Source organism: Mizuhopecten yessoensis, unplaced genomic scaffold (genome assembly GCF_002113885.1).
Source record: "Mizuhopecten yessoensis strain PY_sf001 unplaced genomic scaffold, ASM211388v2 scaffold3459, whole genome shotgun sequence".
NCBI lineage: Eukaryota > Metazoa > Mollusca > Bivalvia > Pectinida > Pectinidae > Mizuhopecten > Mizuhopecten yessoensis.
The window spans coordinates 579,975-607,724 of NW_018405055.1; the positions used below are offsets into that span (position 1 = coordinate 579,975).

A 27,750-nucleotide genomic window follows, 5' to 3' on the forward strand; every position below is an offset into this window, starting at 1 on the left:
ATGAACATTTCAGTTTGGAAGGACACAGTGTTTATCTTACATGATTGTATGAAAGATTTTGAATTTGAAGTGAAAATCCTCATGTAAAAATGGCCAAAAAATCACTAAATAGAAAAAAAAGGTGTTTCTCCCCAAAACCCTAGCTTGGTTCCTAAAGAGTATGTCCCACAGATGGAGCTCCATATATATATACACATATGAGTATTTTAGTACACTTTTTTTAACCTTTACAGGCTAAACAGGCATTGGAAGAGTTCACACCTGAGTGTAATGACGATCGTATTCTTCACTGCTGTCTCGACCTCAAAAAGAGAAGTGAGTTGTATGAGAGATTAGTTTACCAAACTGTCGTGTCACAAACAATATTTTCTATTTCATAAATTTTCCTATTATTTACAGTAAACTATTTTCATAACCAATAGTGAAGTCAATTTGTGTCTCATAGCAAGGAATTTGCTATTATACTGGGGTTTGTTATAAGCAGGTTTTACAGTAGACTTCTGTATACAACATAAGTAGTTTACACTGAAGTTATGGTATTGCTTTGTCTTGTTACAGATCCTGAATCTCATGTGATCTTACTGTCCAATGACAAAAACTTGTGCTCCAAAGCTACCATACTGAATCTGAAGGCATACTCAAGACATACAGTGATGGCTGGCATTGAGACACAATCAGTACTCCTCTCCAGTGAACAGGTCTCCACAAGTCCAGAGGTTCATCGCACACCAACCAAGAATCCTCGCCTATCTCCTATCAGATCTCCAACTGGTCAGTATCTGGCACAGTGTTTGTCGTTCGCTCAGTGGTGTCAACATTCAGTTTTTAGATCTGTTTCTCCAAACATTTAAGTGCTAGATCATCCAAATTAGAACCCTAGATACATCTTCTGTGCACTCAGATCCACAGCTGGTCAGTTTGTAGTACCAATATTCAGTTTGCAAAAAGTAAGTTTCACTATACATGTAATATGTGTTCATTGACATACCCAGTTAGAAGACCCAACTACTGTACAACAGGTAATGTTAATTGCGGTGTTGTTTTCATGACCTTTTATATTAAAGTGGATCTTTAACATAACCGATCAGCATCATTTTTGCATGAGGCAGTAATAAACAAATATTTTCCTGTTTTCTGTTTCTCATACAGGGACATCAGTATCTTCAAAATTGCTGCAGAAATCTGAAGAGAGTTATAACAATGTGGTATGTATATGAAATATAATACAAAAGAAAGAAAAGTATGCAGTATTTGTGGTTGTCAGTTATAAGGAAAATTACCTTTGTAGTGTTGTTAGTTAGAAGAGCTCTTACCTGGAAAGTTCCTCTACTAGTTTTGTTTACACCAAAATAGGCATACAGTAAGGATTGATCCAGATTTATCATTTGGGAGGATTTCCACCTGACAAGTACTAAAACTGATTTGATATATGGAACATGTTATAATTGGCAATCTTAATTTTACCCCTACACCCACATAAAATTAATTATATGTGCCTCCCACCTCCTCCAAGAGCTAAAGAACACCCTTTATTGATGTCAATTTGGAGAAATTGGATTAAGTGATGCGATTTGAAAGGCCAAAAGAACAAATACAGAAATCTTCAAATTAACATAAAAATGACAAATGAATATTGTGGCAGGTAGCATATAACCTTAAGGACTCCCACCCTCTCTCCCTTCCAGGTTACCTCTCAACCTTTCTCCCTTTAGTTTACATTCCTCCCCTGTTGGTTTGTTCCTCCCACCAACCAGTTTTACTGCCCAAATAAGAATTGGACAAATGTTGATCGTTAGACAAGGGAGGAGACTAACTTCATGTCACCCTCCCCTTTTATGAAGTCATAATTATGTTTATTTTAGGAGAGTGACAATACAAATAATGTAAATTTAAAAACTTATATAGGGAACATTACACAATTTTGTATAATTCAAAAGTCATATTGCCTGCATAGCTATAACTAGTATGTTGTAAGCTGGTATGTTTGAATAGCACTAAAGATTAAACAAAAAGTGATCTGATTGATTTTTTCAGGCTGACCAGATTCTGTGTAAAGCCAAGTTGTTAATGAAGTCTTCGCTGAGCATTGTACTGGAGAAGGAGATGAAGGTTGCTTATGATGACATCTGGTAAGTTCTCAATTTTATATTACAGTTGTCATTGTTGCAACATTAAACTGCTTACATACCTGCCAAGTTCTCACCAATGACATTATGAGTCATAGATGGTCACAATGCAGGTCAGGCCAGCTGATAACAGGTCATTGACTCATTTTAGTCTGAAACTTTTTCATAGTCACCAAATTCAGTGATAACGTTTAACTAGTATTACTGGCCTTTTGATATGCTAGTATGTGTTATCTAAGAAGTAGTTTCATATTTAAGATTTGAAAAGGTGATTTTTAAACATTTTCATTGGTTAGCTTTGTGCTGCAAATGCAGAATATTCCAAAATATACTACAATCTGCACAGATTTTTTGCAAGTTGACCTGGTGGCTTGGCATCAATGTGCCCTACTCCAACAATGTTAGAGGTTTTACATATATACAAAACTTTATTTGCCATTGGTGAGTAATTACAATTACCCCAAAAGTATTGTTAGCTCACCAGGCATATGCCTTTGAGCACATGCAACTTACAGATATATCTTGAGGAGGAATGACAATCAGAAAGTTTCATATCCAGTTTTATTACATTTTAAGGTCACCTGAGCTTTGCTCAAGTGACCTATTCTAATCGCTTTCCGTCCGTCGTCGTCCGTCGTGCGTAAACTTTTTACATTTTCAACTTCCTCTCAAGAACCATTGGATGGATTTTTTTCAAACATGGTCAGAATCATCCTTGGTAGTTGAGGCTACAAAATTGTAAAATTTGGATTCCTACCCCAACCCCTGGGGCCAGGGCGGGGCCCCAAAGGGAAAATTAACCAATATTTCAAAAATCTTCTTCTTCAGACTCAGAGGTACTACACTCATTTTCTCTACATGGAAAGAATTTTCAGCAGGGGCTTTACTTTAATTGTCAATTTCAGGACCCTCCAGCTATTCGTTCTCCCTTTGGGAGGGGGTAAAGCTTAATAAAGTTTATGTAGGGAAATAACACTTTGTCGGTATATTTTGACAACTTTCTGTAGGAAATTATTTTTACATGGTGAGAATTATCCTTGGAGGAAGATGGTTTCAAATTGTAATATTGAGATTCCTACCCCAACCCCTGGGGCCAGGGCGGGGCCCCAAAGGGAAAATTAACCAATATTTCAAAAATCTTCTTCTCCAGACTCAGAGGTACTACACTCATTTTCTCTACATGGAAAGAAAGATCATCAGGGGCTTTACTTAAATTGTAAATTTCAGGACCCCCGAGCTATCCGTTCTCCCTTGGGGAGGGGGTAAAGTTTACTATAGTTTATATAGGGAAATAACACTTTTGGGTATATTTTGACAACTTTCTGTAGGAAATTATTTTTACTTGGTTAGAATTATCCTTGGAGGAAGATGGTTTCAAATTGTAAAATTGAGATTCCTACCCCAACCCCTGGGGCCAGGGCGGGGCCCCAAAGGGAAAATTAACCAATATTTCAAAAATCTTCTTCTCCAGACTCAGAGGTACTACAGTCCTTTTCTCTGCATGAAAAGAAAGATCATAAGGGGCTTTACTTAAATTGTAAATTTCAGAACCCCGAGCTATCAGTTCCTTAGGGAGGGGGTAAAGTTTACTTTAGTTTATATAGGGAAATAGCACTTTTGGGTATATATTTTATCCATTTTCAGCAGAAAATTACTCAAACTTAGTCAGAATCATCTTTGGTGAATGAAAGTATTACTTTGTAAAATTGGGATTCCTTTTCCATCACCAGGGGCTAGGGCGGGGCCCCAAAGGGAACATTTACCAATATTTTCAAATTCTTATCCTTTGATGACATGACAAGTATTGTATTTCAATTAGTTTACATGCTGATTTCCACATCACATCTAAACAATAAAATAAAGCTACCAGTACCTATGATATAACTCAGGTGACCGCTAAGGCCCTTGGGCCGCTTGTTACCAGTGAAATATAAGGAATTCAAAAAACTTATCATAATAAAATCTTTTTTCTTACCTGAAGTGAGGGTATACAAAATGTTTTATCTTCATACATGAAGATATGACTTTTAGTACTGACCAATCAGAATAGTATTTTCTATTCACTGTGTAGATTTTCAGTTGCATGTTTTTGCATTATTTGGTATACCTTTGCAACGTACTATGGTATTTACATAACTACACAAATGATATTTTTTTGTTTGGAAATCTTACCAGACAATTGCAGCAAATGACAGAATTGCATGTTACCCTTTCAAAATGACACTGAATTGCATTGTGTTATTTTAAAAAAATGTACTGAATAGAAAATTTAATGTATTACCGTTGAATATCATATATATTTCACTCATATGGCAGTATTTTTATGCCCCCACCATAAAATGGGGGGGCACATAGTGTTGCCCATGTCCGTTCCGTTCCGTTCCGTTCCGTTCCGTTCCGTCCCGATTCAATGTCCCGTCCTGATTCAATGTAAACACTTACCAACTTCATTCTTTGACAGATTTTGTTCAAACTTCACACAAAGCTAAGGTACAACCCTCCATAAAATGGGGGGGCACATATATAGTGTTGCCCATGTCCGTCCCGTCTCAGTTCAATGTAAACTACGTTCTTTTACAGATTTTTGTCAAACTTACTTACTACAAAGGTCAAGTATGAATATACTTCGGACAGCGTTGTGTTTCAGGGATCCAAGGTCAAGGCCAAGGTCACACTTGCTATATATAGAAAATCATCAACTGATTCAATTTAAACATTTAGCAACTTCATTCTTTCAATTATTTTGGTCAAACTTTATGCAAAGGTCAAGTATGAGTATACTTCGGACATTGTTGTGTTTCAGGGTTCCAAGGTCAAGGCTAAGGTCACTTGCTATATATAGAAAATCATCAACATCAATTTAAACACTTAGCAACTTCATCATCAACCAATCCATTAACAGTTTTTCATGCAGATGAGTTCATGTTTCAGGATTACATGGTCAAGGCCAAGCTCACCATGTTATTTATAGAAAATCATTAACCAATTCATGAGCTGGGGCATTTATGTCTTATAGACATTTTCTAGTCTATTTATTTGCCAGGGTTACTGTGGTGACAAAATATGCAGTCGATGTGTGACACTTTGAGATGTTTTTATAGGAAAACAAACAATAAATCTGTATTATATGTTTTCAGGATGGATATTGTATTTAAAAAACCACCGTGGACCTTGGAAGATATTCTAGATTGTTTTAAAAAGTAAGATTATTTCTTAAATATTGAAGATGTTAGACAGCTGAGATTCTTGTTAATACTACATTTTGTCGATTACTGTAATTTGGTAATACGCAACTGTACAACTGTATTTGAAGTTTGGAAACATTGTAGAATTGCATAGATATTCATTATTGTATAGTTACTTCAGAAGCCTTGAAGACTTATTTTATCAAAATAATGTCAAACCTTCCTATGTCAAGGTTGACAGTTAAAATACAAAATATGCCTATATCCAATATATTTATCCCTGTTTAAATATGTAGAAACAAACTGCCATGAGTCATAATCAACTTAAACAAGATGTTTCAGATATCGGGGATAAACAGGATATTTGAGAGATGTGTCGGTGCTAAGCATGATTTTTGAAATATCTGTGATATAAAAAGATATTTGAGACATCAGCATTGAAGTGAACAGGATATTTGAAATATCAGTGTTAGAGCTAAATAATATATTTGAAGTACCTGGGATAAACAGGAGGATGTTTTAGATATCAGAGATAAACAAAATATTTGAGATACCAGCAACTTCTTAAAACTCTTTTCATTTATTTTAGTTTAATGAGTTTCAATTTAAAATGCTTAAAATATTGTCACTGATAACCTACATTACAGACACTGGATAGCAGTATTTGGCATGATATATAACAGAAAACTCAAGGAAGAGGTTCATCGCTTAGTGGAGAAGTTTAAACCATTTAAAGGTAAGACCATGCCATTTCTTCATTAAATATGGGTTTGACCGTGTTTTCTCTGTTACCCATGTTGTTCTGCCCTACATTTGACGTATGTATCTGGTTATGTGTCATGTAGGGGTAGCCGGATGGCACAGTGAAAATTGCACTCGCAATCTCACCAAAACATCTCAGGTTTTATTCCCTGATTAGAGATGAAAAGGTATGGGTTTGGGTCACCTGCCCGACCACATAGGTTTTCTCCTGCTACCCTGGTTCCATCCTCGATATCCAGGGGTTAAGCTCACTTTCGCTCTGCACCCCTGGAATAGCAAAATTGTCATGGCAAAATTGAAGGCGCGGCGGCTAGTAATTTGATTGATGTCCGCTAGGTAAAAAAGCCTGACCAATCACTAGGTCGATTCTTGTCCTTTGAAGAAAACAGAGGAGCGGTGACCGACTTCAAAGCAAATAAGTTTTACCGTTACGCGACCGCAAGATTATTTTGATGTACATCAAAGGATCAAACTAGCCCTCTCGTCTCATTCACAAGAGCCTTTGATTTTGCTATGACATATTCAGGGGTGCAGAGAGTGGAATATCGAGGATGCTCTGAATCCATCCTACTGAACACTTCCATCCAAGCCAACAAGAGTGATTAAAGGTGGAAAAGAAAAGGGTTTTTTCATAACTGTTCTACAACAAGAGTGATCAGAGTTGTAGAAAGAAACTTGTTTTTAAAGGGACATCACGTGATGAGCCATATTTTTTTTAATGAATGTATGTGTTGGATGCACTTCCACTTATGTTATCTCGCTATCCCCATATTCATAGTCCGTTCCAAATGTCCAGTTTGACCACTTGAATTGTTCGGGAAAGCCCTGTTTAAAATAGCGCCAATAACGTCGCCTGACGAGGCAGTAAACACAGGTGGTCTGACCAAGATGAAACTTTTCCAAAGGGGCCCCCAGAGAGGGGCCGTCAGGCAACTGCAACTTTTTACCGCACTATGAAACCAAGAAATATGATTTTTAAGTCCGTGTTAAAACTTATTGAATCAGTTATTATTCATTTAATATCAGAAGTTAATTGCACACTTGCCAATATTCAGAATTTAAATTTATTTAACTTTTAACAAATTTATGCCAATAAAATTGAACAAGAGATTGGGCACACATTTTAATACACCCATCAAAGGAATTATGGGTCCCACCCCACCATAGCAACAAAACTGTGTTGCTATTCAGAAATAGACAAAAATATGGTGTTTTGGACAGTTAGCATGCAGAAATGAAGGCCTGCACACGTAACAAACATAACTTCCTTTCTACGAATGAACACTGGTTTGACAATGTTTAAGCATGTCAAATTTTATTTTGTTTGTTGCATGCAGAGGCTTTCAAAAATTAAAAAGTGTTTACTTAATTTCCTTCAAAATGGTCAATTTTCAACCAAATAGCGCACAACAGACGATATTCACACATTTTATTATGAAAATGCGGGTTAATGTCTCTCTTTGTATTGCCATATCTCCTAAACCAGTTGTCGAATGTTTTTGATAATTCATATTTCAATACTTTGTTTATTCCAGATTATTATTATTGAGATATTTGATAATTACCATGTATATGTTTTCAATACTTTATAAAGATTAAAGCATACTTGTAAATTGTCAAGCATACTTGTAAATTGTCAAGGAAATGTTCCGAGTAATATTAGGATAAGACCTACTCACACCCAAATTGAGTGAACACAGACATTTAATATACAGATAACAAGATTTATTCACAAAAGCGAAAAAAAATATAAATGGTATATTTAGTACTGGTTGTGTGACAACATAGTCATTTGTGTAAATCCCATTGTATATATACAATGAGATTTACACAAATGACTATGTTGTCACACTACCAGTGTGGCAACTATTTATACACGCTCGAGCTCTCTAGCTCCTCAATGTCTGAAATTTCATCTGTTTCTCACAAACACACTGAACAAAAATACACCTGGCATATGACAATAAATAAATACCATGTAGATTCAGTATGAACACACAGTTCTAAATATTCATTGCCCTAAAATTACAGTATCAAACACAAAGTTCTTAACTAGCATACATTAAGCTTCGAACACACAGTTCTTCACTAAATTTCAGGTTTACAACAACCAGGTTTGAACGTGCAGTTCTCACTAACATCGGTGTAACCGATAGCATTGAACACACAGTTCTAGCAAAGACTATTATTGAACACACAGTTCTAGCAAAGACTAGCATTGAACACACAGTTCTAGAATTGAACACACAGTTCTAGCATTGAACATAAAGTTCTCAACTATTTATGTTTTCATTATATAATCAAGTTTGGAACACAAAGTTCAAAACTAAACCTCATAACAACTATCATTATGACCAGGAACAAAAAGTTCAAAATTACAAATAATCACCAAACCCTCAGGCTGTAATAGGGCTTTATAGTAGGTAAATTTCATCAAACCTCCACTCATATCTTGTCCAGTCAGCTAGTCCTCGTCGACGTCAGCGAGACGCTTCACCAGAAGTGACCTTGACCTGTCCCTCCATTAGTAACACTGGCCCCTTTAGAAACCCCATGGATGGTTGTTTTCATTCCATACCCTCTAGGCTGTTACCTACAATAAGCAGTACCCTCAGTTACCCTCACGTACTAACAATATTAGAGTTTTAATGTAAAAAAATACTGACTTTAAAAGTCTACTTTTGTTTTACATATGCTTAACATGGCTCTGAGCCGATATCTGGTAAACATACGGTAAATACACACTACATGGCCTGATTAACACCTTCTGGCTCACAAAAATACTATTTACAATATAGGGGGTATAAACATGTGCAATTATTCTACTCACTGTTCTCCTGTTCCTCAAATAGCTGTAACTCCTGCCCCTTACATTACAGGTTTCCACCCCACACACACACACAGGTGTTTTGTTATGGCCCAACATCAGCCTCTCTTCACTTGTGGTACAGAGGATGTCTCTCAACAGGCAAACATCTCCCCCACAAGTTTACAACATTGGGAAATGTTAACGCCCATATAAACAGCACCAGCAAGCCATTTTCCCAACCACGGCTCACCCCGCCTCACAGTGTCTGCCAAGATGGCGGACTCCAACCTCCCCATATGGAACTCGCTCGCTCTCTGATTGGTCAATAGCACTGAATCCTAGCATTTTGATACGATTATCAAAACAACATTATTATGTAATAATCGGTGATAGAGAAAACAACAACTGTATTTACCCGTATAAAATTACCATATTTACACCTATCAAATACCAATCTTGACATAAATGGACCCTTCTTTATGTTGAAACAACTTCTTTTAATCAGATCTTTTTTGTCCGAAACAGATGCCGTAGTTATCGGCAGCACGCGTCATTTTTACAACGTATACACATGTTTTTTCCCATTTTTAATGCGTATTCCGATTCTATCTGAAGTCAAAAATCAGTTATTTATAGAGAAAAAGTTGTTGCATGATCATACATTCTAAGTCAACATCAGGTGAAAACATAAACGGTTGAAACATTACGATTTAAAAAATATTTTTGTTCTGCGATCCTATTTACTATAAGTAAGTTCCTCAGTTATTCATCCTTTTTATATATTGCGTCGTAACGGCAGAGGAGGCCGGGTATTAGTATTAGTACTAATTCATAACTTGCATGTTAATACAAAAAAATCGGTGAATTCAGCAATATAATTAAATCATACCATTTTACTGAACCCAGGAATATTATAAATTATGTAAATCTAATAGCGCACATATCTCAGAGGAGAGAACAGAATATGCCGTGGCCATCACAACAGTTATCCCTTGGAGGGCCTCATAGCAAAATCAAACTAACCAGTCACTTATATCCCTTCCTTTCGCATAAACTATGTATATAGAAACACAAAGTAAACTCTTTCCGATACATGCCCATAAACATAACAAAATAAGTTCATCTGTGTTCAAACTCGGACAAAGATACTAACAAGGTTAATAGTTTTAGATGTTTATTCATTACATAAAGAGTGCTAGTATTTCTGTTGATTCCATATCAGCTTTTAACCGGCTATCCAGAAGAATACATGCATTGTACTAACTGCACTGAGTTATTTCCCCTTCCCACCTGCAATAATGATTCTGTAACGTACTCCTTGCGCTAGCTTTTGACCATTTGGCAACTTTTCGCTTTAAAGCTGACGCGGTACAACAATTTTCATACGCTAGTAGAGGGAAATTCCTGTTGGTCAGACAGGAAGGAATCCCGATGATTATCTTAAAATTATTCATTTTTATGAATCTGTATCAGCCAAAACCATTATTTTCCATAAGGAGTCTCACCTGATATGTTTATGTAGTATTTGTAAAAAAGATAAAAAAAAATATATATACACTTCACCGTGATGTCCCTTTAATTGTTGTAAAATATCAGAGGCATATTTTTATATATTTCCTCATTTAAATGACAATAGTTTGTATGTTTTCTGTCACAGGTTTTATACCAAGTGTGGAGAGTGTGGGGGAATTAGTAGATGATGCTGTGAGGATTGCAGAGGAGTGTGAAAGCCATAGCAAGTTAGTATATATTGAATTATCTGATATTTGGTGTGTTCTTTGCATGTGTATTTAATGCTTCAATTAAAAAGTATATAGAGATAAATAAAAATCAGACAAGCTCATGACATGACATCTATAAATCACCAATTTCTGTGTTGCAGCTATGGTACATTGTTCTCCCAGGCTTCTACTGAACTTAAGCTGGTGCAGAAATTTCAGCAAGAATGTCATGCTGGGACTATAAGTGAAACTAGTTTGGACACATACCTCAAAAAGAACACTTCCACCGGTACAATGGTTGGTATCTCATGGTCAAAAATAATACATAATTTCTCACCATGTGATAATTTTGAACAACATATTGTGAGAAATAGTTATCCAAGGGCAAATCATCAATTTTTAAACTTTCAAAAATTAACTTATAATGGTAAACATCAAGGATGTTAATCACAGCTTCTCTATTTAAATTTTTTCATTCAAATGGTAAATACTTAAAGAAGTCTTTTGATGTTGTAAATGTTAATCAGTCAGTTATATATTGAAATGATAATTCGTCTTTGTTGGTTCTCATCACATTATTGGTGTATTGACTGTTACCTTAATATCTAAATATTTCCACCATTAGTGAGACTTTCCTCAGTACAATCGGGATTCACTAGGTGTGGTAACCTAGGGTCTCGTGATATTTTGGTGTTGCCTCAAAAAGCATTCCATTAAAAACCTTAAAACAAGTGCAGAGTAACCTTGCTGGAAAATGACACTCAACTGCTACATGATAAGGTTGTTATTATGTTAAATAGATCAAGAAATTAGACTCCAATCTTGCAATTAGGGAACACCAATCAACATTATCATGGCTGAGGAAAGATGATTTCTTTTGCATTCTATCCGTTGGTTAAACGGCAGTTGTACACAAAAAATGGTCAATAAAAAACCTGCTCAGTGACATGTGCTTGAGTAGAATTTAGGCAAGAGAAATAACACTCTGTTATAAATTATTACCGGCTCAACCAGCTTAGAAAAAAACACACAAATTTTCCAGCCTTCCAAACATTCCCTCAAGTCCGCGGAGGGTAATATTGGCATAATTACTTAAAATTGTACCAAGGGCAAGGACCTCACCAATATTCTTTCATCTTCAGTATTCTGTTTACTCCTGGGGTTACATTCACTTGATCAATGCCTTTGCACAACTGGAATTTGTCATTGCAAAAGTGAAGGCATGATAATAATTATTGGATTGGTTTCTGGTTAAAAACACTGACCAATCGCTAGGCTGATACCTGTCCTTTGAAGATAACAGAAGTAACACCTGATTTCAAAGCCTTTCAATTTTGCATGATTCTTAGATGATAATGAAAGGATCAAATTGCTTGTATCATGCACAAGGTGGCGCATACACAGAGCCTTCAAATTTGCAATGACACATTCCAGGGGTGCAGAGAACGTAAATGAGCATAACACCTAGAGTATCAATGACACATTCCAGGGGTGCAGAGAACGTAAATGAACATAACACCTAGAGTATCAATGACACATTCCAGGGGTGCAGAGAATGTAAATGAGCATAACACCTAGAGTATCAAGGATGTCACTGTTACAAGTGTGAAGTGTTGAATTGAGTTTTTTGTGGTTTTTCGGGTTGCATTTTAATGTTCAAAAAGCTAAATTATTGTATTGTCATTGTGTTGAGTTAGTGTATTAAGTCAAATGAGGATATACTGGTAGTATGAATTGGTTTAAAGTTTACACACATTTGTTTGCAGAAGAGATTGTCTATGGACAGTGATACAAAGAGGCCCCCTTCCGGAACAGACTCTGTTACCCCTCCTAGTGTGGCCTCCTCCCAGATGTCTCCCTGTGTGTCCGACGCTAGCGTGGTTCACCTACAACCTGTGGAGAATAGATTCCGCACAATCTGGCAAACCATCCTCAGTCTCTGGTCAGTAAATCCGCTGCAGTTAAGCAATCACTACATCTACATAAGTGACTATAGAATTTTTGGTCACATTTCTTTTTATATTGATCAAAGCTCCAACATTTTCTGTTTCACATTTAGTCAGATTATGTTGATATCATTTGTCTTTCAGGATAAAGTTTCTTTCAAGCTAACCTGATATGCTTTATATTCCTTTTGTCATTTTAATTGGACACTTTATACAAACATTAGTGTAGTCCAAAATGAACACACCTAAAATACTTTTTATTTCAAAAATATTTCTTCCTGTACAACCAGTACATTTATATACCTGTCTCAAATAACCGATACCAAATACAGTTTGAAAACTAATCTGACACCACGCCACTTCTTCAGCAGTCAATATCCTTAGTAAGGTGAAATTTAGAGCTGTACTTTATTTACCACTTTTTACATTTTATTAGTCAGTAGTGAATACATATTTGATGAATATGTATTTACTACTTACTGATAAATAAGTAATTTACAGTATTTAAATTTAGAACTAATGTTTTGTGTTCAAAATTATCTGTATTTATTTTTTTGTAGTGATACTATGAATACGTGGGTGGAAACTTCACCCAAGGACCACCTACAGGAAATGAACGATATACTCATCAAGCTGGTCCCATTTGTCAAGGACCTACGGTTTCACTTTGAACAGTAAGTTAAAGATGGGTAATATTGATCAAATAATTACCTTTTCCAAGAAATGTTTAGCTTAATGCATTATATTTAAAAAGTCAGTCCTGGGCACTTTCTATTGCTATGGGGATTGTGACTCAGGATGATTTTCTATACATATTTAGCTCACCTGGCTCAAAGGACCATTTGAGCTTACCCATGGTGCTGTATTTGTCCATCTGTCAACTTTTCGTTTAAAATGCTACTAGTCCAAAACAACTTGAGTTGATTTTGACTAATTTGGGGTGGAGAATTGTAGAGCAAATGGAACTCATTGTTGTATAAATGAAGGATGTGGTCCATCAAGGAGCAGAGGGGTGTGGCCTAATTGTTATTCTTTAAAATTACTACATGTATTTCTTGATGACAGTTAGAATTCTTGATGACAGTTAGAAGGGACTTAATTTGACCTGTAGGATCCTTAGTCCTCTAATATGAAGAATGACGGTAGTTGAGGGGAAAACAAGACTTTGTGTAAATTGATAAAAGAAAAAGAAATACATTTTAAAAAAAATATAATTGCATGTTTATTGTCAGATGAAAAACAAAGTGTTCACATTTCGATATTAATTGATAATACATTCCTAAAATTTCAAATGCGGTGAAAATAGTTCTTTCACGAATGCTGAAAGACATACATTTATGCAAAACTTCAAATTCACACTTTTATCAAAAGTATCCATTAAAAAGTTAAACAAAAGTGTCAATGAAATCCATGTCTGGTTAATATTATTCCCTGTATTTGTGTTTCAGTACCCTCAGCTTGTCTCCTACACAGATCAAGTCCCAGCAGGCCTATGTACACAACTTGAGTATCAAGCTCAACACTTTCTTCTCAACAATGGAGATAGAGGTACTTTCCTATAGTTTAACTTTCTACTTTCACAACTGGTTTTTTAACTGGTCAGGAACCCTCAATAGTACATGTAAAAAGGGCACAACTTTTACTTCCGTAGTATATTCTGAAAAAGCTTGAGAAATTTCAGTCAGACTTGTTAATTTTCACGGACAAACTGTGAGTCTCAAAGATTCTAGCAAAGATGTGTAGCTCCCGATTTGAAACTTCAACAAACAGTGAATTAGGTTTGTCATAAACCCCAGGGCATCTTCTGAATTCCAAAGGGTTGCACTTATTTTCATTCCCTGCACCCCTGGAATATGTCATGACGAAATTGAAGGCCTTATACAAGCCACCTTGAGTTTGATGTACATCAAAAGAATTACACTGCAGCATATGAGTAAACTATACCTGCCTTGAAGTCAGGTGTCACTCCTCCCTAATCTTCAAAGGACAGATATCAGCCTGGGATTGGTCAGGTTTTTTCACCGGAATCCCAATTAAATAGTAAACCACATGCCTTCAATAACAAAATCTGTTGTCTTATATCACAGGAAACTTGTGAACCTGTTGAGATCGAACAAGTGCAGGTCTATTTTGCTAGTGAAGAGAGAAGGTAAGTTTCATTTGGCAGGGGAAGGTTTGTGCTGTATGAAGATGAGTCTGTTAAAATATTTTTTCTGATGGTTACAAAATGTCTTTCAGGCATCATTGTGCCAGCTAAAATTCACATTTATGGGATGAGATGAGTTTCATTATTCTCATATGAAACGGAAACAGATTCAAACTAGATTTGATGAAGATCAAAACACAGGATTTCCAACAGGAAAATGATCAAAGATATGTTCTCGAACTGACGACCGCTTTTAAACGTTTCTCTTCGCTTCCCTTTGCTTCCCTTCTCTGACAAACCTATTTTGTAGCTTTCACTTGTTTATTGGCCTGCATCACTTACTGGTCACCGAAAAACAAACATTTAAACATACAATGAGTTAATTGTTCCTGGACATATTGAAGCTGACTATTATGCCTAGTAAGTTTGGAAGTTGTACCTTGTTTGTGGATAAGGGCAATAAGACCACAGTAAGGAGACAGTCTCTACGTAGTTTGAATGTTCTGTACGGGTTATTGCCCTTTGAACATGTGCTAGTCTACAGTAGCTGACTGAGTAGTGTGGGATTCCCGGTGTGCGAAATGACGTCAGAGAAAGACTGGATAAATAAAGGCAGCCAAATATAGTCCGTCCACTATGTACGCCAGGACGATTTATTGAAACTATCTTTGTGTCTATATCGGTTCGGTTTGCCACGCCAAAGAAAAGCTGATGTTTACCCACCGCAGGAGAGGTGTAAACTGTCCATACTTTTAAGATTGAGAGTGCGTAGTAATCGATGTAGTATAACCAGCATGTATTCGATGTCTTGATATAAATCAAAGTACTGAGAGTACTGAAAGCACTTGACAATCGCACAAAAATAACAAAGTGGTATATCTTCGTCATTTTTGATGCTATGACCGTGAAACTTTGGAAATACCTTGAATACACCTTGCTCTGTTATATTTAAAAAAAAAACATCTCATTTTGAGATTTTCATTTTTGACCTATATTTGACCCCATGACGAGGCTTTGAACTTGAAATTCTCTGATAACATGTCACGGAAAAAAGTTAGCCCCGACTTAGCTCTACAAGAAGGATGAAGCGTACATGCAGTACAACGAAAGCTTTCGAAGGTATCGTCGTTCGGAAAACATTTTTAAAAAACTATTTTTTTAGATCTGTGACCTTGACCTTTGATATTACGATCATGAATTTGTTCGCATACCATGTGTTCCTTGTCCTCTAATACGTACTGAAATATAAACGTTGTATCTTTATTCGTACTTAAGTAAGAGTGTCCACAAGATCATTTGACCCCTGTGGCCTTGATTGTAGTTCAAGGTCAATGATATGTGTTATTTTTGTAGGCAAGGCTACATTCTATGGATGTACAAAATATTAACTCTGTATGTGTCTGAATGAAGGAGAAGAAGCATTTTTAGTAAATATTTTGAAAGTTTGAATTTTGGTGAGAAAATGAACATTTTTCAAAGTTGCATATCTTCGTCATTTTTGAAGCTATGATCATGAAACTTTGGGAATACTTTGAATAGACCTTGCTCTTTAATATTTTAACATAAAATTAAAAAAAATATGATTTTTATTTTTGACCTATATTTGACCCAATAACGAGGCTTAAAACTTGATATTCTCTGATAACATGTCATGTAAAAAAGTTAGCCCCGACTTAGCTCTACAAGAAGGATGAAGCGTACATGCAGTACAACGAAAGCTTTCGAAGGTATCGTCGTTCTAAAAATGTTTTAAAAAAATCGATTTTTAGATCTGTGACCTTGACCTTTGATATTACGATCATGAATTTGTTCACATACCATGTGTTCCTTGTCCTCTGTCACGTACTGAAATATGAACGTTGTATCTTTATTCGTACTTGAGATAGAGTGTCCACAGGATCATTTGACCCCTGTGGCCTTGAATGTAGGTCAAGGTCAATGATATGTGTTATTTTTGTAGGCAAGGCTACATACTATGGATGTACCAAATATCAACTCTGTATGTGTCTGAATGAAGGAGAAGAAGCGTTTTGAGGAAAATGCTGGAAATTTTGAATTTTGGCGAGAAAACGAAAACGAACGCTTATGAAGTTATGGTCATTCTAAAAATGTTTTAAAAGATCGATTTTTAGATCTGTGACCTTGACCTTTGACATTATGATCATTAGTTTGTTCGCACTGTATGTTTCAGTTGTACGCTACCACATACTGAAATATGAACGTAAGATCTCTGATCGTTCTTGACATAAAGTGTTAACAAGATTTCTGGAAATAAGAATAAGAATAAGAATTATAAAAAACAGAACAATAACAATAGGTATTTCCATCCGAAATGGAAATCCCTAATAATAATAAGAAGAAAAAACATAACAATAACAATAGGTATTTCCATCCGAAATGGAAATCCCTAATTATACATACGAATTTCATATGAAATGGAAACAATTCAAAAATGTGTATTAATGTAATAGTCTAATAGCTTGACCATAGGGATCCTATAAATATTTCTCAAAATATTTCCATCTCAAGAAACTCAAGAGTCGAAATGTTGACAATTCATAAATGAAAGATTATTTTAAATAGTTTAGAAATATTCAAAAGGATTTTGAACATTTCACGTGGTGTGGCATTCAGATAAAGCAGATGACTTACTGTGGTACATGTACAAACAAAAATGAATAAATTTAACATTTTGATTTCTCCACAGACCCATGTTGAAGGCTGGCCTACGACAACTGGACGATATGATCAGAAGTTTATTTACGTTTCTTCACCTATTGCCAGATTGAGGAATGGAAGGGCTGCCGTAAGAAATTATCACGGACAGTTTTAGTGAGGTCAAGTTCATGCAGTGAGGTTTTCAGGAAAAGTCAGAAGGTTGAACAAACATCTAAAAGTGTGGTTCTAGAGAAAATATAAACAAGAAAGAATTGAAGAATGAAGTATGCATAATAAGGCCTGGTAATGACCATGTCATTAAAATGGGGCAGTAGACCTGGATTCAGCCGAGAGATAATCAAAATGTTGATAGAAAGGTCCAGGAATGGAGAATAACAACAAATTTCAGGGAAAAGTGTGTAGGACAGAGTAGATTTTGTTACTCAAAGAAAGTGTGTAAAGAAACTGGAGTTGTTTGTCTGAATTAGTCACAGGAAGGGAAGCTTTTGAATAAAACAGATTTGATTGTCTGTATAATCAAAATCTGTTGAAGGGAGGAAAAGTATGAAAGCAGATGGAAATTGCAGTAGAGGCATCTGTTAAATTATTTCTGATAGCGTGTATTCAGTTATTTCGATGATGGAGAGGTGCTGATATTATATTCTTAATGTGGTTGAACAAATATAATGTAAGATATAAGAATGTATCTTTGAAATTCTCTGAAGCAGAGAATATGGTACAATTTTTTCAAAAAAAAATGGATTTTTTAAACAAAAGTTCATGGAATATTGTGATAAATTATAATGGTGCTTTATTCATAATAGATTGTTTGAAGGTGTTTCAAAATCTGTGTCAAAATTCTTTTGATATTTTTGTGTTCATGTTCCTAGCTCAAACCTAGGAATGTTCTCCGCTCGGAACTTCCTTTAGTGAATCAAAATCATCAGCTTCTTAATCCCAACAAATTCTTGCTACAAGTTGTGATGATACTATACACTTATTTTACACTTATCCATTCATACAAGCATGATACAAATATTTTATTGCATAGTACCTCTTGTTTGTGAATGTAATAATCACCTTTTGAAACATACATCAAGTCCATATTCTTGAAATTCAATTATGAATTATATCAAACATTCCAATCCCTTGTTATCCAGTCTGTACCTTCTGAAAATCATTTTATCTTGTCATTATAATAACAGAAATGATTTGTACTTATTCACAATGAAAACAGCACCTGCAAATGAACTGCTTTGCATTTCATATCTTCAAAACATCTGTAGCATTGTTACGAATAAGTTAAACAACTATGATGACCCGGATGTTAGCAATTTTCTTCAATGATTGCCCAGATTGAGCGAGAGAGAAAATTAAAATAGATATTCCAGCTGACAAACCTTCTTAATAAATGTTAAATACAATAATGTGTTAAATTAGATTAACCACTTTGTCTCAAAGAATCGTACTGAATATCGATGTATAACTTCTGAATTTGTATGCTACCCGCAGCATGTAGTTACCACTTTGTCCGGCCTTCCTTCTGTTTGTCCATCCTTTTCGGGGAGGGGGCATAACTTTACCCACATTTAAGCAAGGATCATTCATTATTAGCTCACCTGGTCCGATGGAGGGGGGGCCAAAAGTGGGCAATTTGGCTATATTGTTTTCAGCGACTTCTCCTCTGGAACTGAGTGATGGATATCAACCATATTTGACTGGCAGCATCCCTAGGTGGTGGGGATTCAAAATTGTACAAATTGTGGGTCTGACCCCTCAGGGGGCTGAGGGGCGGGGCCAAAACGGGGCAATTAGGCTATATTGCTTTAAGCGACTTCTTCTCTGAAACGAAATGATAGATATTAACCATATTTGACTGGCAGCATCCCTAGACGGTGGGGATTCAAAATTGTACAAATCGTTGGGCTGAGGGGTGGGGCCAAAAGGGGGCAATTAGGCTATATTGCTTTAATCGACTTCTTCTCTGGAACTAAGTAATGGATATCAACTATATTTAACTGGAAGCACCCCTAGGTGATGGGGATTCAAAATTGTACAAATGGTGGGCTGAGGGGCGGGGCCAAAAGCAGGCAATTTGGCTATATTGCTTCAAGTGACTTCTCTGGAAACAAAGCGATTGATATCAACCATATTTTACTGGAAGCATCCCTAGGTGGAGGGCATTCAAAATTGTACAAATGGTGGGGCTGAGGGGCGGGCCAAAAGCAGGCAATTTGGCTATATTGCTTTAAGGAACTTCTTCTCTGGAACTAAGAGATGGATATCAACCATATTGGACTGGAATCATCCCTAGGTGGTGGGGATTCAAAATTGTACAAATGGTGGGGCTGACCCCCCAGGGGGCTGAGGCAATTTGGCTATATTGCTTTAAGCGACTTCTTCTGTAGAACTGTGCCATGGATATCGACCATATTTGGTTGGAAGCATTCATGGGAGGCAGGGATTCAAAATTGTACAAATTTTGTGGCTATTAGGACTGGAGCCAAAAAAAGTTTATTACTTGGAAATGGTTGAGATCTCCACCGTATAACCATATATACCATTGCTGAGTATAAAGAGAAGAATGCACAGTTGCTTCCCTAGGGTCTGGTTCCACCCTTGGGGACATAGTCCCTGGGTCATTACTTTGAAACAGTTGAGATCCCTCCCCAAAACTATAAATACAAATGCTGGGCATAAAGAGACGAATGCAGTCATGATATTAGAATAGACCCTGGGGTCTGACGGGACCCCTAGGGACCTAGTTTCTTAGTCACATCTTGAGATCCCCACCCTATAACCATACATAAAATTGCTGGGCATGAAAAATCTAATACAGATATGCTACAAGGATTGGCCTTGGGGTCTGGCAAATTCCCTTGGATCTCATTTGGAGAATATTTTGCCATGATTGCTTAGATATCCAGGTGAGCGATACCGGCCCTCTGGGCCTCTTGTTTACAGAGTTATTGCCCTTTGCTAAAATGTTGTGTCTGGAGCATAACTTTGACTGCATTCAAGGTAGGATCATAAAACTTGGTGTGTGCATCAGTCATATACTAAGACAATGTGCACTAATCCAAATTTAGGGCCCGCAACCCTTTATTTACAGAGTTATTGCCCTTTGCTAAAATGTTGTGTCGGGAGCATAACTTTGCCCACATTTAAGATAGGATCATGAAACTTTCATTTGGTAGGTACATTATACTAAGGAAATATGCACAGTACCAAATTCAGGGCCCACAACCCTTTGCCTGCATTTATGCTAGGATAATGAATCTTGGTGTGTACATCAGTCACACTGAGGTGATGTGCACTGTACGGTATTCAGGGTCTGCAGAGATTTTGCCCTATCGTAAATGTTGTGTGAGAATTTCGTGTCCGGAGCATAAGTTACATTTATTTGTACATAAATTATCTTACTATTTTTTCTTCTTCCAAACTCCCCCATTTCAGCATATTTTTACCAATATGTGTCATAAATCTAACCAAAATGCAAAATTCAAAATCAGGAAAAGCCTCCAATAAAGTTGTTTTCGGGTAGCATACATCAGTTCCACTGATACTCTTAGGTTTTTTTATAATTTTGGGACATAGCATTAAATGCAGCATTTATTTGTACCGCAGTAGTTTTTCTACTGTTTACTTTGTTTATTTTGTTTTGGAGAGCAAACAATGGATCTTACCTTAATATGATTTGGTGTAAAGTGTTTATTCAGACTCCACTAAAAGACAGTAAGGCTTAGGCATAATAGTATTTTCATACTTGCCAACTCTCCCTGTTTTAAAATGCATTTACATTATTAACATTGCACACAAATCTCATGGACATAAATATTCTAGTCATATGTTGTCAAACTTTTTAATGAGATGTGTTTTAATGACTTGTTATCTGCAGCTGCTGGGCAGTATTTAGGTGAATGCAACTTTGATTTGATACATGTTTTAATCATAATGACTGATATTTCATGTTTCAATGATAGCGACTGATATTTCGCTATCACTGAAACATGATAGGTTGTGGAGACAGCTTGTAGTCCTGATTGCAATAGTTGTATATATTATTTTCAGAATTTACTGTATGTATCAGTATGCCTGTAATTTTGTGCATTTTGAGCTGAGGTTGTCAATTTAATGTGTATGTTATTATAAAGTGCAGCTTTTGTTGTAAAAGAAATCCAGATTATTGTTTTACAGGGGGGACTGAATCTGAATCACTATCATAAGAATCTGCCATATCAATCCTATTATTGACCTTCTGAAAAGCAGGTTTTATTATATTATCACATTGTGCTTCCATCTGTTTAAATTACCTTATCACTGCAACTTGTCCCATAGTTTCCATGAAGGAAGGCAATCCTTATTTTAAAAAATGTAAACAATTGACAAAAAAACAAAGCACCTTGTATTAATCTTGGCTTGAAGCATTTTTTTTAACTTTTCGAGTAATTAAGTGCAGATATAGGTTTTCTTGTTACATTTGAGTAGTTTGATACATTTTAATACAAGATACATCAGAAGGGTTTTATGTATGACAACTTGCACTTTGATTTAAAACCTTGAAATTCCATTTGTAAGTGTCAATATTGAAAACCTTGTGATTCAGGTACCAGAATCATGTACAACCCTGCCCTGCCATTATTGCAGCATCCTTATAGTCACCAGTGATATGCATTTCTTTAAGTTGTTCCAAATAGCATTCCTTTCACTAATTGCAGGTGTATTCCCTGGTAATGCTCACTATGCAACTAGTGTTTTTGCTGTACTTTATTTCATCCAACTTATTTGCAATCTAATAAGTGTAATCACCATCATAGTCAGCGGTATGTACGAGTACACTATTCCTATAGGTGCAAGAAGGGACGGTTTTTGAATAGCCTTTGGCTTACAGTTCTAATTACGACAGACATGTGATAACAACTGATATTTGTCGGTGTGGATGTGTAAATGGTCTATAGAAAGTATGTAAAGTAATTATTATGTCTTCTGTCGGTTGTGCATACGTAATCCCTCTAAATACAATGTACTAGTTTTGTGTCAGCAGTTTTAACTCTTTGTGGAGCATATCATTTCAGGTTAAATTCCCCAAAACCATTTTTCTAATGGACCACTTTTTGCTAATATGTTACTCAGTTTTAGTTTTATATCAAGTATAAGTACATATATTTCTTTGCTTAGAAAGGTCAATCAGTGAAAAAAATGCTTTGTCAGATAAACCAGGTAACAAATAAAGTACCCAAAATTTTGTCCAATATGCTAGAAATTATGTCTTAAATTTAAACCAATAAGTAATATAAATACTTTGTCCAAGTCGCTCATTGGCACAGCTACATCTGGATTCTGGTTTCTAGATGATATTTGAAGGAATGATACGATTTCGAAGATAACTGTTATCCTTATATTAAGCTCAAGGTCAATGTATGGAAAATCCATGGCATATTTGAACAGCAATCTATCTGATAGGCTGATAGCCTTTAATACCTTCTTTCACAGGAATGATCAAATTTTGGTGATCTTGGTGAGGAACATCTTAACCTATTGCCTTAAGGTACACTTAAGTCGGCATCAGATCCACGCTATCACAAGGAGGCAAATATACCAACATACCCTCCCTCCTGCAAGCACGCATACACAACACACATGGAGGCACATCCTTCAATTACCTTAGCTGTTGATTGGATGTTAAACATAATAAATGAAATTGCCTTGTTCAGATTGGGTGTTAGCAAATTCCTCACATATGCAAAGTGGATGTTGGACCATGCTCTAATTTGAAGTTCATCTGTAATGGCTTCCTGACGATATCTTTCAAATGAATGATCAAATTTGGTTTAAACTTTATGAAGATGCATACCGGTAATACCCAAATACCTAGTTCTGTTCAATGATTGGCAAGACTGCATATTTAAAGAGTTTGCTACAATCTGATTACAGCCATTATCTTTCAAAAGAATTATCAAATTTTGATGATGAAAAAGGATGAGATTCATGTAAAATACTAGCTGCTTCCTACTGACTCTGCTAAGGAGAATTTCATTATAGCTCAATCGATAGAGTGTAAGACTAGTAAACCAGAGATCCTGGGATACGATTCCTTGTGGAGGCATTGGAAAATAACGACCTCTGTTACATTCCGATTACATATCATCCCTTTACCCAGCTCAGTGTTTGGCAAATTCCTGCGTAATGCATGGAGATGCTGGACCATGATGTGATCTAATTGGCAAATGTTTATTGATGATATCTTTCAAACTACATGTTACAAATAAATGTTGAGATTTTTATGAAACTTGGGGATTTTACACATTACCCCATTACCTTTTGATAAGTGCAAGAACCACATCCTGCCTTGTGAACGACTAGTACTAATATTGTAATACTGTAATAGAACGGATATTTACAGGCTATGCAATGTTTTACTATTACTGGAAAGGAGAAGCAGTATTAAAAATGTTTAGGACAATATTTCTTTATTTTTTAGTAGCTGGTCATAGATTCTTTGAAATGCTCACTAGGGCTCATATCAAAATCTTAATTGTACTTAAACTGTAATAATTTGAATTCAGTTTGTAATTTTGTGAAAATTCTTTTACATAGAAGTTGTGTCTAATGAAAAGCTATTTCACCTGAATCCTAATGATATGTTTCAAGGGAGACTTGTTCATTTGTATACCTCTAAATGAGAAATTGGAAATGTATTATTAAAACCTGTTTGTTAGTCAAAACCAATGTATGGTACGTATACATGTAGTTTACTGTTTTATAGAATGGATGACTGCTGGTGTAGATGTGCTTGTTCCAGTTAACCATTTGTATGCAAGTTCGGACAGTTATAAATTGCATAATATCGGTGTACATGTAGAAACAAAAATATTATCACTGTGTGTAGATATTATCATAACTGTTTGTGATTCACGATTGTGCCATTTACTTAAATTATCTTACCTGGCCCATAGTGCTGAGTGAGTGGATAGCGTGGCATGTTGTCTCCTGCAAAAGAGTACTAGTCGAGAATGCCATAGCAGATTTTTACTAAACTTGGTAGTAAGCATCACTTAGCCAAGGGAATTCATTGTGTTTTGTATAATAAATGATGGATGTGATCTTCCTAGAGGCAGAAGGGTAAAGGCCCAAAAGGGAACCTTATGACTGTTCATTAAAAAATAAAATCCTTAAGAATGTATGAGTGGATTTAGACCCTTGGTCAATCAATTTTCATGTTTTACACAGAGAATGAAAGTTGTTTACCTCTAGTAGTCACAATGATTAGGCTCAACAGCGGAAAATTTGGGGGGGCTTTTGATAAGGCCACTCATTAGGTTTGGTGGATGAATTTAAACCTCATTAGGATAGATATATTTCCTGGTTGAAGATATTCAATGTTGCATTAAAAAACAAGGGTGTGTGCAGACTTGCCATAATTGCTTCAATATCACTGTAATCAATACAGGGCCGCTGGACTTTTTGTTTATATGTGTTTTGTATATATATTAAAAACAGTGATACATATTTTTCCCTATTAAAACCTTGTCTTCTGTCTATGTCTTTACTCTATTGGTAGTACACATCTTTTGTATGACCAAGGATGAGCTCTTGCCAAATTACAGCAATATGTCTGACATCAGTTGAGGGTGACCATGGTTGTACAACGTCGTTGCCAGGTTACCGTTGTTGTCCTGTAGTTTCTATAATAAATTTGAAAATAACTTGCCTAAGTGTACTTACAGACTGACTGTCTGCTTCCACATTATTGTTTTGAATGATTAAATGACATTGCAATACCAACATGTGTTCCTTTTCTGCCACGTGACAAATTACTTGCTTGTGAAGAGTATGCCCTGCTTGTGTTTATGGTGCTACAGTATTGTGTCTCTCGCCACCTGTCACGAAAGTTGTTTGTGTCTCTCGTTACCTGTCACGAAAAGTGGTTTGTGTCTCTCATCCCCTGTCCCGAAAAGTTGTTTGTGTCTATCATCACCTGTCACGAAAGTTGTTTGTGTCTCTCGTTACCTGTGACAAAAGTTGTTTGTGTCTCTCATCCCCTGTCACAAAAGTTGTTTGTGTATCTCGTTACCTGTCACAAAAGTTGTTTGTGTCACTCGTTACCTGTCACGTAAGTTGTTTGTGTCTTTCCTTACCTGTCACGAAAAGTTGTTTGTGTCTCTCATCATCTGTCACAAAAGTTGTTTGTGTCTCTCATCATCTGTCATGAAAGTTGTTTGTGTCTCTCGTTACCTGTCACAAAAGTTGTTTGTGTCTCTCTTTACCTGTCACAAAAGTTGTTTGTGTCTCTCGTCACCTGTCATGAAAGTTGTTTGTGTCTCTCATCACCTGTCACAAAAGTTGTTTGTGTCTCTCGTTACCTGTCACGAAAGTTGTTTGTGTCTCTCGTTACCTGTCACGAAAAGTTGTTTGTGTCTCTCATCACCTGTCACGAAAAGTTGTTTGTGTCTATCATCACCTGTCACGAAAAGTTGCTTGTGTCTCTCGTTACCTGTCCCAAAAGTTGTTTGTGTCTCTCATTACCTGTCACGAAAAGTTGTTTGTGTCTCTCGTTACCTGTCACAAAAGTTGTTTGTGTCTCTCGTTACCTGTCACGAAAAGTTGTTTGTGTCTATCGTTACCTGTCACAAATGTTGTTTGTGTCTATCATCACCTGTCACAAAAGTTGTTTGTGTCTCTCGTTACCTGTCACAAAAGTTGTTTGTGTTTCATCATCTGTCACGAAAAGTTGTTTGTGTCTCTCGTTACCTGTCACAAATGTTGTTTGTGTCTATCATCACCTGTCACAAAAGTTGTTTGTGTCTCTCGTTACCTGTCACAAAAGTTGTTTGTCTTTCCAGTAGTATTTCAAACATTCAACTTAATATAAAAAGATTCCAAAGTTGTAATGTCTGTGTGACAAATAATTCTCTGTAATATAATTATGTTATGTTTTGTTATACACGATGTAATATCGTTCCTATACAAGTATGGACTTGGCTACTGAAAGGCTTTATAAAAGTTACCGGTATTTGCAACACAAATTATATATATGAATACATGTATTAAGTTTTCATGTTAAGTCTGTTTGTACATGGATTTTATTAAACTTGGTATGGCTACTGATGATGAAGCTGTACCAGTATTGTTACTTTTGCATCATTTCTAACTTGATTTTGTGAAAGATTTTTTATTGGATGGGACTGAATTGAACAGAATGTGAGTGAGAAAAAGGTATAAACGTTATTTGGAAGGTGTTAGGATAAATGAAGCTGTTATGTATTGAGAGTGAGCCTAGTGTTAATGCAGTAGTGGATTTTCAGTTTTGGTTCTGTGAAGCTTGAACAGCTTGTACTAGATATACATTCAGCAGGTAGCTGCAACTTGTTTATTAGTAACAGATATGAATTGTTGATATTAAAAAAGTGTTATGAATTTTAATCTGGTTTCTTTGTTTTGTTTTATCATCAGGATACCTGGGTAATTTTAAACATTAGAAAACGGAGAGAAATAGTACTACACAAGTAGCCCAAGGTGCGCTAACACTTATATGAGTTCAAATGGAAAAATGTCTCAACCAATCAGAGGCCACAACATTTTCAATATTCAAGTGTTCGCTTCGTATACACTCCACTTACCCTTGGCGGATATAGCCGTGTTTACAGAGCCTTCAAATTTTCCTGCGGTACCAATCGCTCGCATCCAATAAAATTGATCTTACATATAGCACTGTTGACGAAGGAAAACAGTAATGGCAACGCCCTGTACGGAAGCACGTAGAGTGTTTTGCCCCCAAAAATCAAACGCACAATCTTTGGAGAAACTTCTGGAGTCTTAAATCAGTTGGTCGAAATCCTCGACTACGTGCCACATGTAAATGATGACCTGGGACAATATGTGTGCTGCCTTTGGATTGTTTTCATATTGCTCTGTCATTTAAACTCGGCCTCGACATACACATGCTTCTGTCAACACTTCAATGGAGTGTATCTAACGGTCATTCTGATTGGTTAAAAGTTTTTTGGGAGAAGAGTGATAACTTATATCCGCAAGGTGGCAGTGGAGGGAATTATGAAAACACGGCTATATCCGCCAAGGGTAAGTGGAGTGTATACGAAACGAAAACTTGGCTAGCGAAGATGAGGCCACAATGGCCATCTCAGATTTTCAGATCAGCATGAGAAGTAACAAAACTCGTTGTGGACCTCTTAAAGAATATTTTCACAGAAATGTAGGAGTCGGTGCAGCCATTCTTTAAAAGAATTGGAAAATGTCCCTGTTAATCAGATGCTAGGGTGGAAGAAGTTTCGACCTATCGGATGCTAGGGTGGCCATCTTAGATTAGCGTGAAAAACAACACTTGTTGGGGACCTCATAAACATTTGTACCAAGTGTGAAGTCAAACACTTCTTGAT

At 36.2% G+C, this 27,750-nt stretch overlaps 1 protein-coding gene and 1 long non-coding RNA gene across 2 annotated transcripts in view; one reads left to right on the forward strand and one right to left on the reverse strand.

Annotated features, from left to right (window-relative positions):
* Positions 1–18,992, forward strand: part of LOC110447567 — a 29,921-nt gene extending 10,929 nt beyond the window's left edge. Inside the window, exons 10-22 of the mRNA XM_021493343.1 lie at positions 234–315; positions 559–771; positions 1,150–1,205; positions 2,035–2,129; positions 5,264–5,326; positions 5,959–6,047; positions 10,540–10,621; positions 10,765–10,900; positions 12,370–12,545; positions 13,110–13,223; positions 13,998–14,097; positions 14,637–14,698; positions 17,403–18,992. Coding sequence (XP_021349018.1) covers positions 234–315; positions 559–771; positions 1,150–1,205; positions 2,035–2,129; positions 5,264–5,326; positions 5,959–6,047; positions 10,540–10,621; positions 10,765–10,900; positions 12,370–12,545; positions 13,110–13,223; positions 13,998–14,097; positions 14,637–14,698; positions 17,403–17,484 — 1,350 coding nt within the window. The 3' untranslated portion in view covers positions 17,485–18,992. The remainder of the gene's footprint in view (positions 1–233; positions 316–558; positions 772–1,149; positions 1,206–2,034; positions 2,130–5,263; positions 5,327–5,958; positions 6,048–10,539; positions 10,622–10,764; positions 10,901–12,369; positions 12,546–13,109; positions 13,224–13,997; positions 14,098–14,636; positions 14,699–17,402) is intronic.
* Positions 18,993–23,933: 4,941 nt separating this feature from the next.
* Positions 23,934–26,762, reverse strand: LOC110447568. The gene is made up of 2 exons (XR_002462611.1): positions 25,717–26,762; positions 23,934–25,233 (listed from the first exon to the last, which is right to left on the reverse strand). It is a non-coding gene; the product is annotated as an uncharacterized LOC110447568 (long non-coding RNA).
* Positions 26,763–27,750: the final 988 nt, after the last annotated feature.